At 47.6% G+C, this 14,265-nt stretch overlaps 1 protein-coding gene across 2 annotated transcripts in view; it reads right to left on the bottom strand.

Annotated features, from left to right (window-relative positions):
- IL2RA (interleukin 2 receptor subunit alpha) overlaps window positions 1–13,838 on the bottom strand; it is a 53,074-nt gene extending 39,236 nt beyond the window's left edge. Inside the window, exon 1 of one of the 2 annotated variants that reach the window (XM_027593924.1) lies at window positions 13,618–13,838. In XM_027593924.1, coding sequence (XP_027449725.1) covers window positions 13,618–13,681 — 64 coding nt within the window. In that variant the 5' untranslated portion in view covers window positions 13,682–13,838. The remainder of the gene's footprint in view (window positions 1–13,617) is intronic. The other variant, XM_027593925.1, reaches the window with a different exon arrangement.
- Window positions 13,839–14,265: the final 427 nt, after the last annotated feature.

Raw genomic sequence — 14,265 nt, 5'->3', positions numbered from 1 at the left:
GGAATTGTTCCCTGTCTGGGAGCCCGGTAAGGAGGGAGGCTGCTATTCACTGTACCATGTTTGAAGGGCAAATCGGGTTCACCTGGCAGGTTCAGCAGATGAGGTACCCCTGGCAGAGGGACTCTTGTGTTCAGGGGGCTACGAGTCGAATGTTTTGCTGGCATGTGAATTGCAAGGGTGTGAATAACAGAAATGTGTCGGTGGAAATAATGTGAGTGAAGGATCTTGAACTCTGTAAAATGCCCACAAATCCTCACTGTTACTCTTACTACCCCTCGAGCAGTGTTGTTTTCAGGACCAAATGATAAAATGTGTAAGGTTACTTTGTGAACTGGAAAAAAAAATACGTAAAATGTTAATTACTTAAACCTTGATTGTGTCAGAATGAGGAAATGGAGTTTCTTTGAATTCATCTTCTAAGAACTGTTTATGATAATTCTCTGTGACTTTCCTTCTTCTCACCTATGTTCACATGCATAGCTTATAATGGATTTCAAATCTGTTAAAACACGGTGCATTTCCTGTTCACCACCAACCGATCACCACGGTTTGGTTTAAATACTTCCAGTCATTTCGGGTTGTTGTTGGCTGCCCACATCAACTTTACTTATTTAAATTATTTCATCACTGTGGGCGGCAGGAGGCACTGAATAAATGCATGGGTGTATTGGTATTGGAAATATTGTCTATTCATTCATTCATTCATTCATTCATTCAAACATCCGTCTTCCCTGGAAGGCATAAATGCAGCGGGGAACGTGGCAGGAACAATGTTCAGCGTCACAGGGCTGGGAACTTGGGGGGCACAGGGTTAAAAGAAGTGAGTGCCATCAAAGAAAATGTGTGTGGTCCCTGGGGGAACAAAGGGGGAGGCCGTGTGCTCTGAGGGAGAACATCTCAGGGCAGGTGGGCGCATCCTACAGTCAGGAGCACCGACCATCTGTGACTCATTGTGTTAGCAGACCCACTGTTTCTGAGGTCTGGCTGGACCTGGCGAGCCACATGGTCAGTTCCCACAACCCAAGAATGAGTGACTTACAGGGTGAGACCCTTTGGGGGACAGCTTGTGCCTTCCTGAACACTTGTTACCAAGGGGGGGAAAAATAAGCGGGGGTGGGGTGGGAATCCAATTACTTTCTGTTTACCTTGGAGGAAGGAGGCAGGGAACCAGAAATAGTCTTCCCAGCAGCTGTCTCTGCATCAACAGGGACATGTTTGGGGATCTCAAATGCCTCTGCAAATGAAATGGGCAGGAGGTGGTCCTCTTTGGCCCCAGGAGCCTTCTCAGTTGGCAACAAGCTTCTGTACATGAAAGAGTTAACCACACGCTTACCACAGAATGTCAACCTGATGAAAATTAAAGCCTTATCAGATAAGAAAAACAATATACTCTTGTTCTTTGAAATCTAAAAGCAGTTTTTCTTCAAACCTTTGAAACCTATTTCTTGGGATGGAATGATATTTTTAGTAGAAATATGGTACGTCGGTGAATCCCACCCACAGTCTGCCGCAGGGACTCTTCTGCGAAATAGAATTGAGATTTTCAGCTGGAAAGCAACAGAGTTTCCACTGAGATTTCAAAGAAGACCAGGCAGGTTAAGTATGATGCTGGTAGAAACTGAAGACCAGAAGGGAAACACAGAAAGAGGGAATAAGGAAAAAGTCTCGGGACACGAGGGAGTCGAGGGATGCTTCTCTGCAGAACCACAGCCCAGCCTGGGTGTCAGGCGAGGGCCAGCCGGGCTGACACAGGTCCTAATTGTGTCAGACACAGCGAATCCATATGCTCAGAAGCCCGGATGGCCCTGGATCCAAGGCAGCCAGCAGCCACCTCTGTGTCCCGGGATGTGTCCCTCTTGCCCCTCCTCACTCGGAGGGCACTCTGCCTTCCTGCTCTCCAGAATCACTCCAGTTTTAAACAAGACATTGTGTATACTGTTTGGACTGGGTATTTGCACACCTCCCCAAATTCATATGTTGAGAAACCCTACTGCCCAATGTGAGGGTGCGAGGAGGTGACGAGGTCATGAGGGTGAGGCCCTCTTGGATGGCATGAGGGCCCTCACGAGGGCACTCTGGGAACACCTGGCTTCCTCTCTGCTTTCGGCCATGTGAGGACACAGTGAGAAGGTCATCGTCTGCTGCCCCGGGCCGAGTCCTCACCCGAATCCCACCATGCTGGCCCCTGATCTGTGGACCAATAGATGCCGGTCTATGGTATTCGTTATAGAGGCCGGAATGGACTGACGTACGCACGATGGATTTCACAGAGTGTGACGATCCACACATGGAAATGCAGGTCACAAACTAACTGAAGGGGGAAGTGCTTCTCCGGGTCCCGGGGTTCTTGGTGCTTTGGCAACAGCCAGATCTGCTTGTCTGCTGTGCCTTGCTCACGTCCGGGTTAGTATCAACAAACAGCAGCCGAGAAGTGTTCCCCAAATCTACGTGTTGACAGGTGCTACCCCACAGACAGAAGAAGGACGGGACATTTCGGCGTGGGTGGGATGACGGGGTGGACCACACAGCACAGGGAGGAGCTTAAGACTGTCCATGAAGTTATACCAAAAGCCCTCACCTGTGCTTGAGAAACTGGCCTGGGAAAAGCAAACTCCCCTTAGTGGCTTTAGCTGAGTTCAGTCTGTGGGCTCAGCCAGCGCTGAAAGCAACACAGCCTTCCACGTTCCCCAGAGCTGCAGCCACCCAGGACGGGGTGTGATATTCCCATTTCATTTTATTAAGGATTTTATTCTTTAAGGGAGTCTCGACACCAACGTGGGCCTCGAACGTACAACCCCAAGATCGAGTGTCGCTCACTCCATTGACTGAGTCAGCCAGGCGCCCCTGTTGTTCCCGTTCTATACCCATAGCAACTGAGGCCCACGGAGGCTTAAAGAACCCACCTGCCATCAACTCTTACCTAAACTGTCGAAAGCACGAATCGTGTCTTTCCCTTGCCTGACACCACCCTGTAGTCTCCTGTTCCTTGCAGGATACGGTCCAAAGCCCTGTACTTGGCAAAGCTCATGCCCAGCCTCAGAAATCGCCCCCTCGGCTGCCCTCCCGAGCTCTCCAGTCTGCTGGAAGTGTGTGCAGCTCTCAAAGCTCACTGGGTCTTTTGTCTTTGGCCTTTTGCTCGTGCTGTGCTTACAGCTCAGTTCCCGTCTTCCTGACCCCTGCCTCCCCTGCACGCCTCCCTCAACGTTTTTCTCCAGGAAGCCTTCTGGACCCTACTGTCTGGTGTTGTGACTGCACTGCTCTGCACTCCCAGAGCACCCTGCTGTTTCTTCGCCCGGTGCCTACCACCCTGTGTCAGTCAGATGCCCACCCCCTTGCTCGTGCCTGCAGAGAATGGCACCCGCCAGTTGTTCTGAAGGGAAATAGAGTCACACAAGTCCAAGCGAGTCTTTGAATTCAAGCCTGTAGACTCCCGAAGTCATCAGTCCTTTCTGCTCTCCCAGGATGCCTTGCAATTTGGAAGAATGCCAAGCAGGCAGAGGAGCCGTGGAAGATTATTCCAGTAAGACGGGAGGTGCCCCTAGGGGCCGAGCTTTGGAACCACAGGTGAGGATGTTGTGTTTGCAGGTCAGAACTGCTGGCTGGGATACATGAAGCTGGGGGCTCCTGTGAGCAGAGGACATGCAGATGGTCCCAGGTAGACAGAATCTTGGACACCAGGCAGAGGAACCGGACCGGGTCCCAGAGGCAGCGGGGAAGGATTTGAGCTCTTGGGTCAGGGCCAAGGCATCATGAAAGTCACTTTCAGGGGACTTAATCTGGGGATGGATGAAAGAAGACTTAAAGTGAGAGCCTTGAAGCCTTGCCTAAGAAGCCCCTGGGACTCAATGACGCCTGTCCACAGCCTGCTTCCTTTATACGGGGATGGGGCAGATAGCCCAGCTCGGTCACTTTCTCGGCCACGTGAGTTACTGCCTCAGCACTTTGGATGCCTCATCTGTGGAATGGGAACGATAGTGGCACCCATCTGGCGGGGCTGCTGTGAGGAGGCCTGGGATGGTGGGTGTGGAGTCTGCAGCCCCGTGGGGCTCGGTGGCACGCACCCGCCGCGAGCTCAGGCCGGAGGCCCTGGGAGTCGGAAAGTGAAACTGACAGGCTGCCGGGTGAAAGGCGGTGACAGTCAGTGAAAGCCCCAAAGTGAACTCTACGGCACAAGGATGGAAGCGAGCTGACATGCTTACCCTTTGCGGTCTCTGTGCTCCCCCGGGCATTAGCGGGGTGTCTGAGGGAACTGCCTTTCATTTTACAAAGGTTTTTTTTTTTTTGGTAGTTGTTTGTTTTGCTTTCCACTTAAAATGAGGAGTTTTCTCTTTACAAAGGTCCTTTTATTCTAAATCAGGCTCTGAACAGAGGTGTCACTACCACAGGGCCCGGAAGCAAGATACCACACGGCTGCTCAGCTGGGTTCAGGGCTCTGGCTGGCCTCACCGGCGGGGAAACCACGGTGGCCAGGACAGCTGTCAGGTGCGTCGTCTCCTGCCAAGTCAGCGCCCCCAAAACTCCCGGGAAACTCACCGAGCTCCCAGACAGGAAGAAGCTGACGTCAATTTAAGTTTCAGGGCTTCAAGCAAAACTCTTAGAAACGATTTCTACGCCCTTTACTTGGTATCGTCATAAACCGATCTTTCTCTGAGGAGAGGGGCCAGTTCGCTCCACGGGGGCTCATTTCATTTTGAAATGAAAAACCACCACAACAACAACAACAACAACAACAACAACAACAACAAAAAACACGGTTGCTTTGCTTTTAAGTAGTGATCAGGTGCCGTTCATCTCTGTCCTGGAGCGGCACCTGCTTTCCGGACATCTAGGGCTGGGGACTTGCTCACACACAGCTGGGCGTGCGGGGGGTTGGCCAGCGCGGGTCTCTACGTGCTGCTTCGCAAATACTTGGGGGCTGTGGGAGCAATCAGTTTGTTCTTAAAGGAATGTCAGTACCCGCACCTGAAATGTTTCCGTTTTCTCCGTTAAGGAGTTTCTTGAGCAAAAGAGCGTCTGCAAATCCTCTGTCTGTATGATTCGAATATTATTGTAATTCGACATCCGTGGTGTTTGGTTGTAATAATTTTAGTAATTAATAATGACAACACAATGCTCTCAGCGCTCCTTCCTGTTAGTGTAAACGGGAGGCAGTTCGTGACCAGGTTCGCAATAAGAAGGAATGTCTGTGTCCCATCCGCTCTTCCTTCACACTTAGATCTTAGACCTTACCATGTGTTGTAATTGTCTCTGCAAGCTATTTCTCTCCTGCTGGGCGAGGAGTTCCCGGAGGCCCAGGAACGGGGCGGCCACATTCATCTCTAACCCTGTGTCTGACCCACAGTTGTTGCTCCATAACGACTCGCTGAATGATTAATACACGAAGGAATGAACACGTAACTAAAAGCCGTGCCATGGACGATCTGTCCCCAGCCACCCTACCCCTTCCTTCTTCCACCCATCTATCTATCCACTGTACCTTGGCGGCAATGTTTGCTAAACTCTGAAAAACTCCACAGCCGAGAAAACTCCCACTATCACGCCTCGGGGGCATACACCCTACCCTCACCTTGTTTTCTTATTGCTGAGAAGACCAAAAGCAGCGAGGCTTCTAAAGAAGGTATCTATTTCAGGCCCAAACAGAAAAGAGTGGGGGATGCTGTGGGCAGAGATTCCTGAACATGGTGGGGTTGACTCATGCCTGAAGGTGCTCAGAATTTCCTCTTGTTTTGTGGGCGGCTGGGGCAGACTCGGCTCCACTGAAGCGCTTTCTTTGAAGCAGAGTCAAAAGCGAGAAAGGCACTCGAAGCTGCTCTTAAGGGCGGGGGGCGGGGGGGGGTGGTGGAAAGAACACGGGAGGGCAACAGCAGGATTCGGGGAACTTAAGACTCCAAGGAAGCGATGAGACTGGAGAGGTCAGTTCGCGCCCTTGAGTGGATGCAGGGGCAGCTTCGCGGCAGCGGGGTTTAGATTTTGGGGAGCGCAGACCCGGGGATTTATACAACCGCAGGAGCGGCAGGACATACCCCATAGACACATATTTCAACTTCCTTATTAATATGGCACATGAATTTATGACCTTAGCAGCAGTTTAGAAGAATAGTAAAAAATTCAATCTCAAATCCTAGCTGTTCCTTCGCTGTATCACGCTGGGCAACCTGCTTAACCTCTGTGAGCCTCAACGTACCAGGTGTAAAATCGGGAGGATAAAGGAGGCCTACCTGATTTTGAGCATTAACTGAAGTGACACTCTGCCTTCCCATAATACCCGAAGGAGAGCATGCGGGCCATGAATATGAGCGCTTGTCATTATGATTCCTGTGGAAAAAGGTTCTTGGAACAAGGCTGAAAGCAAATCAGCCTGCAAGGAGGCAGCGAGCATTGGTGTGAGGGTTCATGGGCTGGCTTGCCTTCAGTGGCCCTCTGTTCCCAGTTCCCAGCTTGCGGTTTCGCTCACCTGTTTCTCTCCTGCCATAGGCGGCCGGGCTTACTGGAGACGGGGCGATTCTCCCCGCTCTTCAGGGGAAAGGAACCAATTGCCTCTTTAGAGCTTCCTTTTTATTCTTTAGAAACCTACTGCTCTTTCTTCTGCTTTTGGGGAAATGCACTCAACCGCTCCTAGTCTCCCGGCACCAGCTTACTTTCTCACTGCATATGGCAAGAGACAGGTGGGGAACTTGGAGAGAAAACAAGCCCGAAAAGCACGTCTGACTAATCTGCCTCCTGCCTCCCACCCTGGCGAAGGCCTGCCTAGAGGCACAGAGCTCTGATCGGCACCTAACTCCTTCCCTTTATCTGCCCAGTGAGGTCGCCACCCACACTTCGGTGCCTTAGAGTTTCCTACTGTCTGAAATGGTCCTGTTTGCAGGATATCCGGCACGGAGTTGAGCTGCTGATCACAAGCCCCAGGGATTGGGTGCATGGGGGCATAGGGATGGGTTGTCAGGAGGGAAGCTCCTAGAATCTAGCCTCATGGTATGTGGTTAGCTGCAGCCAGGCCAGGGGCAAAATCTGGATGGGGGGAGGGGAAATTAGACCCCTGACTTCCTGACTGTTATCAGGGGTGTCATATGGTACTGGTGATGCCGATCCAATGATTCATCGTGGAAAGGAAACCCACCAGACACCACCGACATGTGTAGACACCTGGAGGATGACAGTGAGGGGAGGACTCAGGTGCTTTTTGTCTGAGCAGAAGTATGTTTTCCTCAGAGAACAACCAGTCACTTGAGTCTCATTTTGCTCAGCACACACACAAAAGCTTTGGTTTATACATGAAATATGGGCTCTCTATTTCATTGCCCTCATAAACTCCTCAGTTTTCAGTCTATTACTCACAAGGCATGATCCACGTATACAACTTTAGCAAAATCATTAGAAAATACTATCCTCCACCCCATGTCCTGAGAGTCGTTATGTTCTAGGACCATGTTCACTGAGAAGCCTTTCCAGGCTCTCCAGGAAGTGTATTACCCACCCTATTTGGATCGCTAGGTCATGCATGAACTTTGCCAGGTACTACTTTGCAATATTTGATCTTGTGTCTTTCCCAAATTGGTTTTCTCATTTGAGTTACAAGTTCTGTGTGGGTAGACACAATGTGCATTTCCTCTCTCACATGATAGCTTTGCTACTCAAAATGGGGTCCATGAACCAACAACATGGGCCTCATATGGGAGCCTGTTCGAAACCAGAATCTCAGTCCCCGCCCCAGAGATCCTGAATCAGAATCTGCTACATAACAGTATTCCCTGGTGATTTGTAAATACATTAAATTTTGGGAAGTACTGCGTTAAGGCACCTATTCTCAGTGACTAGAAAGGAGATAATGGAATCAGACCAACCATGGGAATCATCATTCTGTGGATTTCAATCCTAACTGTGTCCTAAAATCTCTTAAGGAACTTAGAAAAAAATTATTGTTATGTCCAGTTCTCATCCCCAGAGAGTCTACCCTAACTGGTCTTAATTGGTCTTGGGTGGGGCTTGGACATCATTTGTTAAAGCATCCCAGATACACACTGGGAACCACTGCTGTAAATACATTTCCCAGTGAGACTTGTGTTCTCTTATTGATGGATGCAAATCCGACAGGAACCATAAAATAAGTCAAATAGCCAAAAACTATCTGAGTAATCTTAGAGGGGAAAATACCTAAAATACCTAGAGATGACTGTATTATTGTTTGCCCCTAAGTGGGTGACTTATTTGAAAGCCTGGTGGGGGTTCAGTGATGGGCACTGACTCATTGGCAGACACTGTTGGCTCTCCTTCAGCTGTCTTCTAACAGGAACTGCTCAGCAGATGTTCCATCCCCATGAGCAGCTTGAGGGCAAGGACCACCCTCTCTTTCACGTGGGTGACGCTAACGTGCAAATGGATGGGTGGATGTGTATCACCGAGAGTCCATGCAAAGACATGCAGGAATATGAGACTGGAATTTAAGAGGCCTGGGTTCCAGTCCTGATTCCCCCCTTTCCTTGCTCGCCTAGTGTTTTTGGTTTGTCATTTTCTTGCTGTCCTCCCTAGGTACAACCATGCCTCTTAAGTTGCCTTTGCCAAGCCAACTACAGATCTCTTCCCAGGGAGGGTAACTTCCTGTGTCTCATTCTCTCTGTTCATGACTATGAGTGTTAAAATGGCAAAGAACAGCTCAGAGGTCTTACCGGCTGACCCTGGTTTACAGGGAGGCCACAACCCAGAGAATTATACTCCAAATTTTGTGTCTATGTACGTTTTTCTGAGGAGACAGTTAGATCTCATCAGATTTTCTCAAGGACTCACCACTCAAAAAAGATTAAGAACCAAAAAGCTAGATGGATTCTTGCTATCACATTGTTCTCCCTGTTGAGATGTTCAGGCTCTGTGTTTAGGAGTGACAAATGAGTTGATCTTTATGCCATGAGGTTCTCTGGGCTTTTTTTTTTCTCCCCGTTGATGCTACCTGGGGCATTGGCTGACTCCACCAAAGAAGAACTTCCTGAAGAAATTATTAGGAAGACCGGAGAAGAGGAAGGTACTTAAGGGTCTTTGAGCTTTCCTCACCTGATACCTGCCTAGACGAAGAGCTGAACAAGAGCCGAGGATCTCAGGAAGTTTAGAGACCGCCCCAAGAGCTTTTGAGGGCCCCCGCAGTGGGCCACAGACTGATGCCAGTGTGGCACGCATTGTCAGCCTGGAGAGAAGCAGTCACAGATTCTAAGTCCAAAGGGATCAGAGGCTCTCACTTCAGCCTCCTGCCTGGTTTGGGAAATCTCTCCACCCATGTTTGACAACCCCTCATTGAGGCTTCGCTCAACCACTTCCAGAGAAAGGGAGCCCTTGACTTTGTGGAGAGGAAAGGGACGGAGGAACTTTTTACTCCGAATGTCTGGCTAACTGGAAGTTTGCCGAACCCAAACCTATGGTTCAAGTTTTACCTTTTCAGAGGCTTCCCCTTGCCCAGTCTCAGTCACCTTCCTTTTCTGTTTCTCGCCATCGTCCAGAGTTTGGGGCAGGGGGGCAGACAGTGGACTGTGCTTTCTCTCCTAGAGCCAAAAATCTGCACTCGTGTGTAGATCTTGGATTTGAAAAATGTGAAAATCACATATCCTTAATTTCATTTTCTAGGAGGGGAAGTAAAACATATTGGAAGGAGGCAGAGGAGAACCAACGTGGATGGTTGGAAAGAGGCCAGAAGGCCACCCTGTCCCTCTTCCCATCCAGCATGGGCACCCCTCAATGGCACCCCCCCCCAGAAGTGGCCAGACAGCCTCTATTTGAACATTTTCAGGGATGGAGGGCTTATAACTTTTGAAGCAACCAATTGAATGAAGACCTTTCCTTTTCTCACAGGAAATGGCCAGCAATAAAGAGAAGAGGAACAGGTTCGCACACGTGTAGGACCTCTTCTGTGAGGAACAAGGAAATTGTTTGAAGGCGAAGATTCCCCGAGGAAGCAAACAAGCAACAGAACGCCTCACCAGCCCTCAGTGGTGTTTTGGCCTTGATGCTTACAACTGCAGCATGTACGGAAGCAGTGGGTCATGTCTGAGTGCAGGGGAGTACCTTTCAAGAGTTGGAAATAACCTGCAATGAGATGTTGGGCTTCAGTACTCCGCCACTTAAATGTCTCTTTAACCCAGACCCTGTGTATATGTCTTCAGTCTGGAAACTTTTTCATCTGAAAATACCCCAGCTTGAAAATGCCTTTTAAGCAGAGCTTATTTTCTTTCCTTTTCAGAATTCTTGACAAAACAACAGGAGTCTCAAAATCATCTCTATCAACCTTCTCATTTACCGAGATGAGAAACCGAGGCCCAGGGAGGGAGAGCAATTTGTCAAAAGTCATGCTCTTCACATGTCTTATCTTCCATCCTCCAACAATGTTTGTTAGGAGGTGCCTTGGCCCACTTTCAAAGTTCAATTTTCTCCTAATTCTTCTCTTCACTGACCTCAGGTGACAGACCCTACTTTCTAAGGGAACTCTTAATTTTTGAAGTTTCTACCGGCCTCTGGGCAATGACGGGAGCAAGGAAATTCACTTGAATGGCCACCATGCTGCGGGATAGCCTGACTCAAGGGTGACTCTAGCTATTACAGGAATGACTTCCACAAGACATAGCAAAGAAGTATCCAGAATGCTCAAGACTTACCCAAAGAAATCTAAGAATACTTCTCTTTGAGATGAGTGGGGTCAAGTGGTAGAGTTATAGGGGTCAACAATAGTTCTTGACTGTCACCTCTAACTGACCATGAGTGAAATCACTTTTTTGTGCGCCTTGGTTTGCTCAAATCTAAAATGGAGCATATGTATGGGTGACATACAGCACTGCCTATTTAAAACATGCTGTTTTAAAGAGAGTAGCAACTGATCTATGAGGTATTCCCTAAGCTTACCAAAGCCCTGTCTCTCCAAGGTATATCTTGAGGATGATCAAAATTAACCATGGGAACAACACTTTGGGATCTAAAGAAATGGAATGATTAAATGTGGAGAGTTAAACATTTTGGGTTTTAATGACAAACCTGAAAATGGGAAATTCCAGTGTGGGCAGTAGTCTTTACAAGAAGGGATAATTAGACAAAAATATCATCTTAATGGGTTTCCACACTTTGGGTTTTTCTTTCTTTCTTTCTTTCTTTTTTTTTTTTGAATCTAGGGGATGAAGATTTGATCACAGAATTCCTAGAATGAAAGAAAGATGATCAAAGCATAGATAAACTTTCAGAATTTCCACAATTCTGAGAAAGGTGCCTTCACTAACGTGCCATGTTGGTAACATCAGGAGAATTCTCTTTTTAACCACATCCCAGGACCCAGTAATATAGAGACGAAAAACACCCAAGTTGACTAATACATCCTCTGCAACCCATCACAATTTTAACTGGTGGCTTTGGAAATTTTCAGAATGAAAATCTGCCCTATGAATCAGCTAGAAATTGCATCTGTTGACAGTCTGTTTGATTTCGTTAGAGACCTCTCCCCCCTGAGGAATAAAAAGTCTTGTTTATTTTAAGACTGGGTTCCTTCTCTTGGAGGAAAAGGTCTGAGATGAGATCCTTTCTTATCCTGGGGTGGTTCCTAAACTATATGCTAATCCCAGAAACTCAACCCACTTCACTCTCTTTGGCCACCAGGTCCTCATTTGCCTCTTGACTGGACTATTTTAGGGGCCTCGCAACTTATCTCTGTGCACCCGATCTCCCTCCACTCTATGCCAGAGTCACCTCCATAGAGGTGTCTGCAGTGAATGGAAAGAGCATAAGTCAGGGAGCCCTGGGTTTGAGCGTCAACTCTGTTCCTGTCTGTGTGACTTCTGAGTTTTGGGTCCTTCATCCAGTGAGTTTGTGGCATCCACACTGTGAAGTGGTTATGAAGATGAAAATAAGACTTACATGTCTGGCACATAGAAGGTACTCTTTAATGGTCATGGCCATTTTTATTTTCTAGTAGTCATTCATTGACTACCAAATGAAGTTAAAGTTTATAACTTGCTATCTAAGGCCTTGGATCATTCATTTGACCCCATCCTGTCTTTTCAGACTTGATCCCCAGTGTCCCCACATGCCCATCCAGTGTTGGGGGCCACAGCAGACCACTTGCTCTTCCCTCATCCACTGCTGTGTCTTTGCTCATAGGGGCCTTTCTATCTGGAATGTCCACTTGGGGGAAGTTTACTAGACTCTCAGTGCTCTTTTTGCGTGCTGCTCTCATGAAGCTTCATGATTCCCATCAAATCCTAACCTGTAGTACTGCTATGATACCCATGCCTTTCTCTCCCTTACTAAGTTATAAGTCTCTCAAGGATTGAGCCTATGTCTTGTTCATTTTCGTATTTCCTGCAGTGTCGAGATGGGGACTAAGAGGTATTGAATAGATTTTTGGAGACCTGAGTGAATGGAAGAGTCCTCATAATACTCCCACTTGCCACACTGCCACCAAGACCATCCATATCTTCAGGTAAGTCACCAGTAGCTAGCAATAACACAAGTTTACTTGAAATGTGTTTCCCAGAGATATTGTAAAGGCTTTTCTGTTTTAACTTGGACTGTCCTCCCACTTTGCAAAGACTATGCTGAAACAGAAATCTTCTTATAAGCCTTCCAGAGATCATGCCTTCTTCAACTCCATAGTGAAGCAATTCCTACCCCTGGGTCAGTTCACAGCTCGACATAACCTAGTTACTTCACCAAGTAAGCAAAAAGGCGCCTTATGTGCAACAACATGTTTCACTTAACACATCTTTCTGTGGCCAGTTAGCATTATTATTCATCTAGAAATTAAGGCTATGAAATTGTAGACTTTGATATCTTATCTGTCTTCCTGGTAAGCAAGGGAAGAAGTTATTAGAAAATTCACAGTCAATTAGGAAAGGTGGTTTGAGGTAGAAGTTAGTGGTTTCTTATTTGTTAAAAAAAAAATCTTTGACAAAACCCATTTGAAAGGATGAATGAAATCCAAAATTTGCATGTGTGTGTGTGTGTGTGTGTGTGTGTGTGTGTGTATACACAGATACATACACATGTGTATACATGCATATATACACATGAAAATATAAGAAAAAGTAGAGTTCTGAAAGTGAGTACTCGTACGCTTTCTAAAATTTCTATAACATTGCACATGTAAGGAAAATCCTAGGCATTATTTCCTGAGGCAGTAAAAAACAGCATATACATCCTTGAAGCCAAACTTAAATTATCCCGATGTTTCCTGTATCGGTTACTAACATCTCAGGACATTACCCTGGTCTTAGAGAGATTCCCAGTAGATTTTTAGTGTTATCTTACAGCTGGTTGGTGCAGTGAAAAACTGAATCCATTGGAATATAAGAGAACATTTCTTGAGGAACCTGCTCATTAGTATCCTGTTAACATCCAAATATCATGCCACTCTATTCACCCCAGAGATAACAAAGACTGAGTGGCAGGAGATCCCACCATTTCAAGCTCTGTTTATAGATCAGGGATGACTGAAGCATAACATGGGGCCCTGGCGGGTCATGGACAAGGGGTAGACCCCGAGATTCAACCCCTTTGTCTGTATTTTCTACTTAGGTGCCCTCTCCCCGATGCTGTGGCTGGGAAGAGGTAATATCCATTAGCCTTCCCAAGATTCTGAGGGCACCCGTGACCTCTTACCTGTCATGTAGCCAGATACTGTGATGAATGTAGAGATTCCCCACATCAGCAAGCTTGGCTCCATCTTCCTGGCACGTGGGATCAGCTGCCTTCTTTAGGGCAGCGAAGAGAAGGTGTTTCTTTGCAGAAGGCCGAGTTTCCTATCAGCCTCTTATTGACATCATGCTGGGAGGATGGGAGATGAAAGGGTATCAGTCTGTTCGGGGTGTCATCCTTGCTGTGGTCCCTCTCGTCTCTATAACAGTCTGGAGTTGCTCTCTTTAAGTATTAGGCTGCTTTGTTCAGTCAGGAAATTGTGCCTAGCCCTCTCTACTCTCAAATATAGGAAGTGGTTTTAACCAGGTTTTTTTTTTTCAAGTTTAATTGCTGGGAGGTGTGGGCTGGGGTTGGTGAGAAGGATTGGACTTCATTTATGAATCCTTTCTTTAACTTCACCCAGAGAAGGGAAGGGAGATTCCCCTGCTGCTGAAAGAGGGTGAGCAAGCATTTCTTGGCAGTGGTCTCATTTAGTGTTTCATAAATTGACATCACTGTGAAATCGAGGTCCTCCCCCAGACTTGCGGCTCCCTGAGGAGTCAGCAGGTGCCACACGAGATGGGGGGGGGGGGGACCATAGCGGGGTCTTCAGTATTGAGGTAATTGAAAAGG

This window comes from Zalophus californianus, chromosome 9, assembly GCF_009762305.2.
Source record: "Zalophus californianus isolate mZalCal1 chromosome 9, mZalCal1.pri.v2, whole genome shotgun sequence".
Classification (NCBI taxonomy): Eukaryota; Metazoa; Chordata; class Mammalia; order Carnivora; family Otariidae; genus Zalophus; species Zalophus californianus.
Note: the sequence above shows the minus strand (reverse complement) of the source record. Positions and strands in the feature narration are given on the sequence as shown.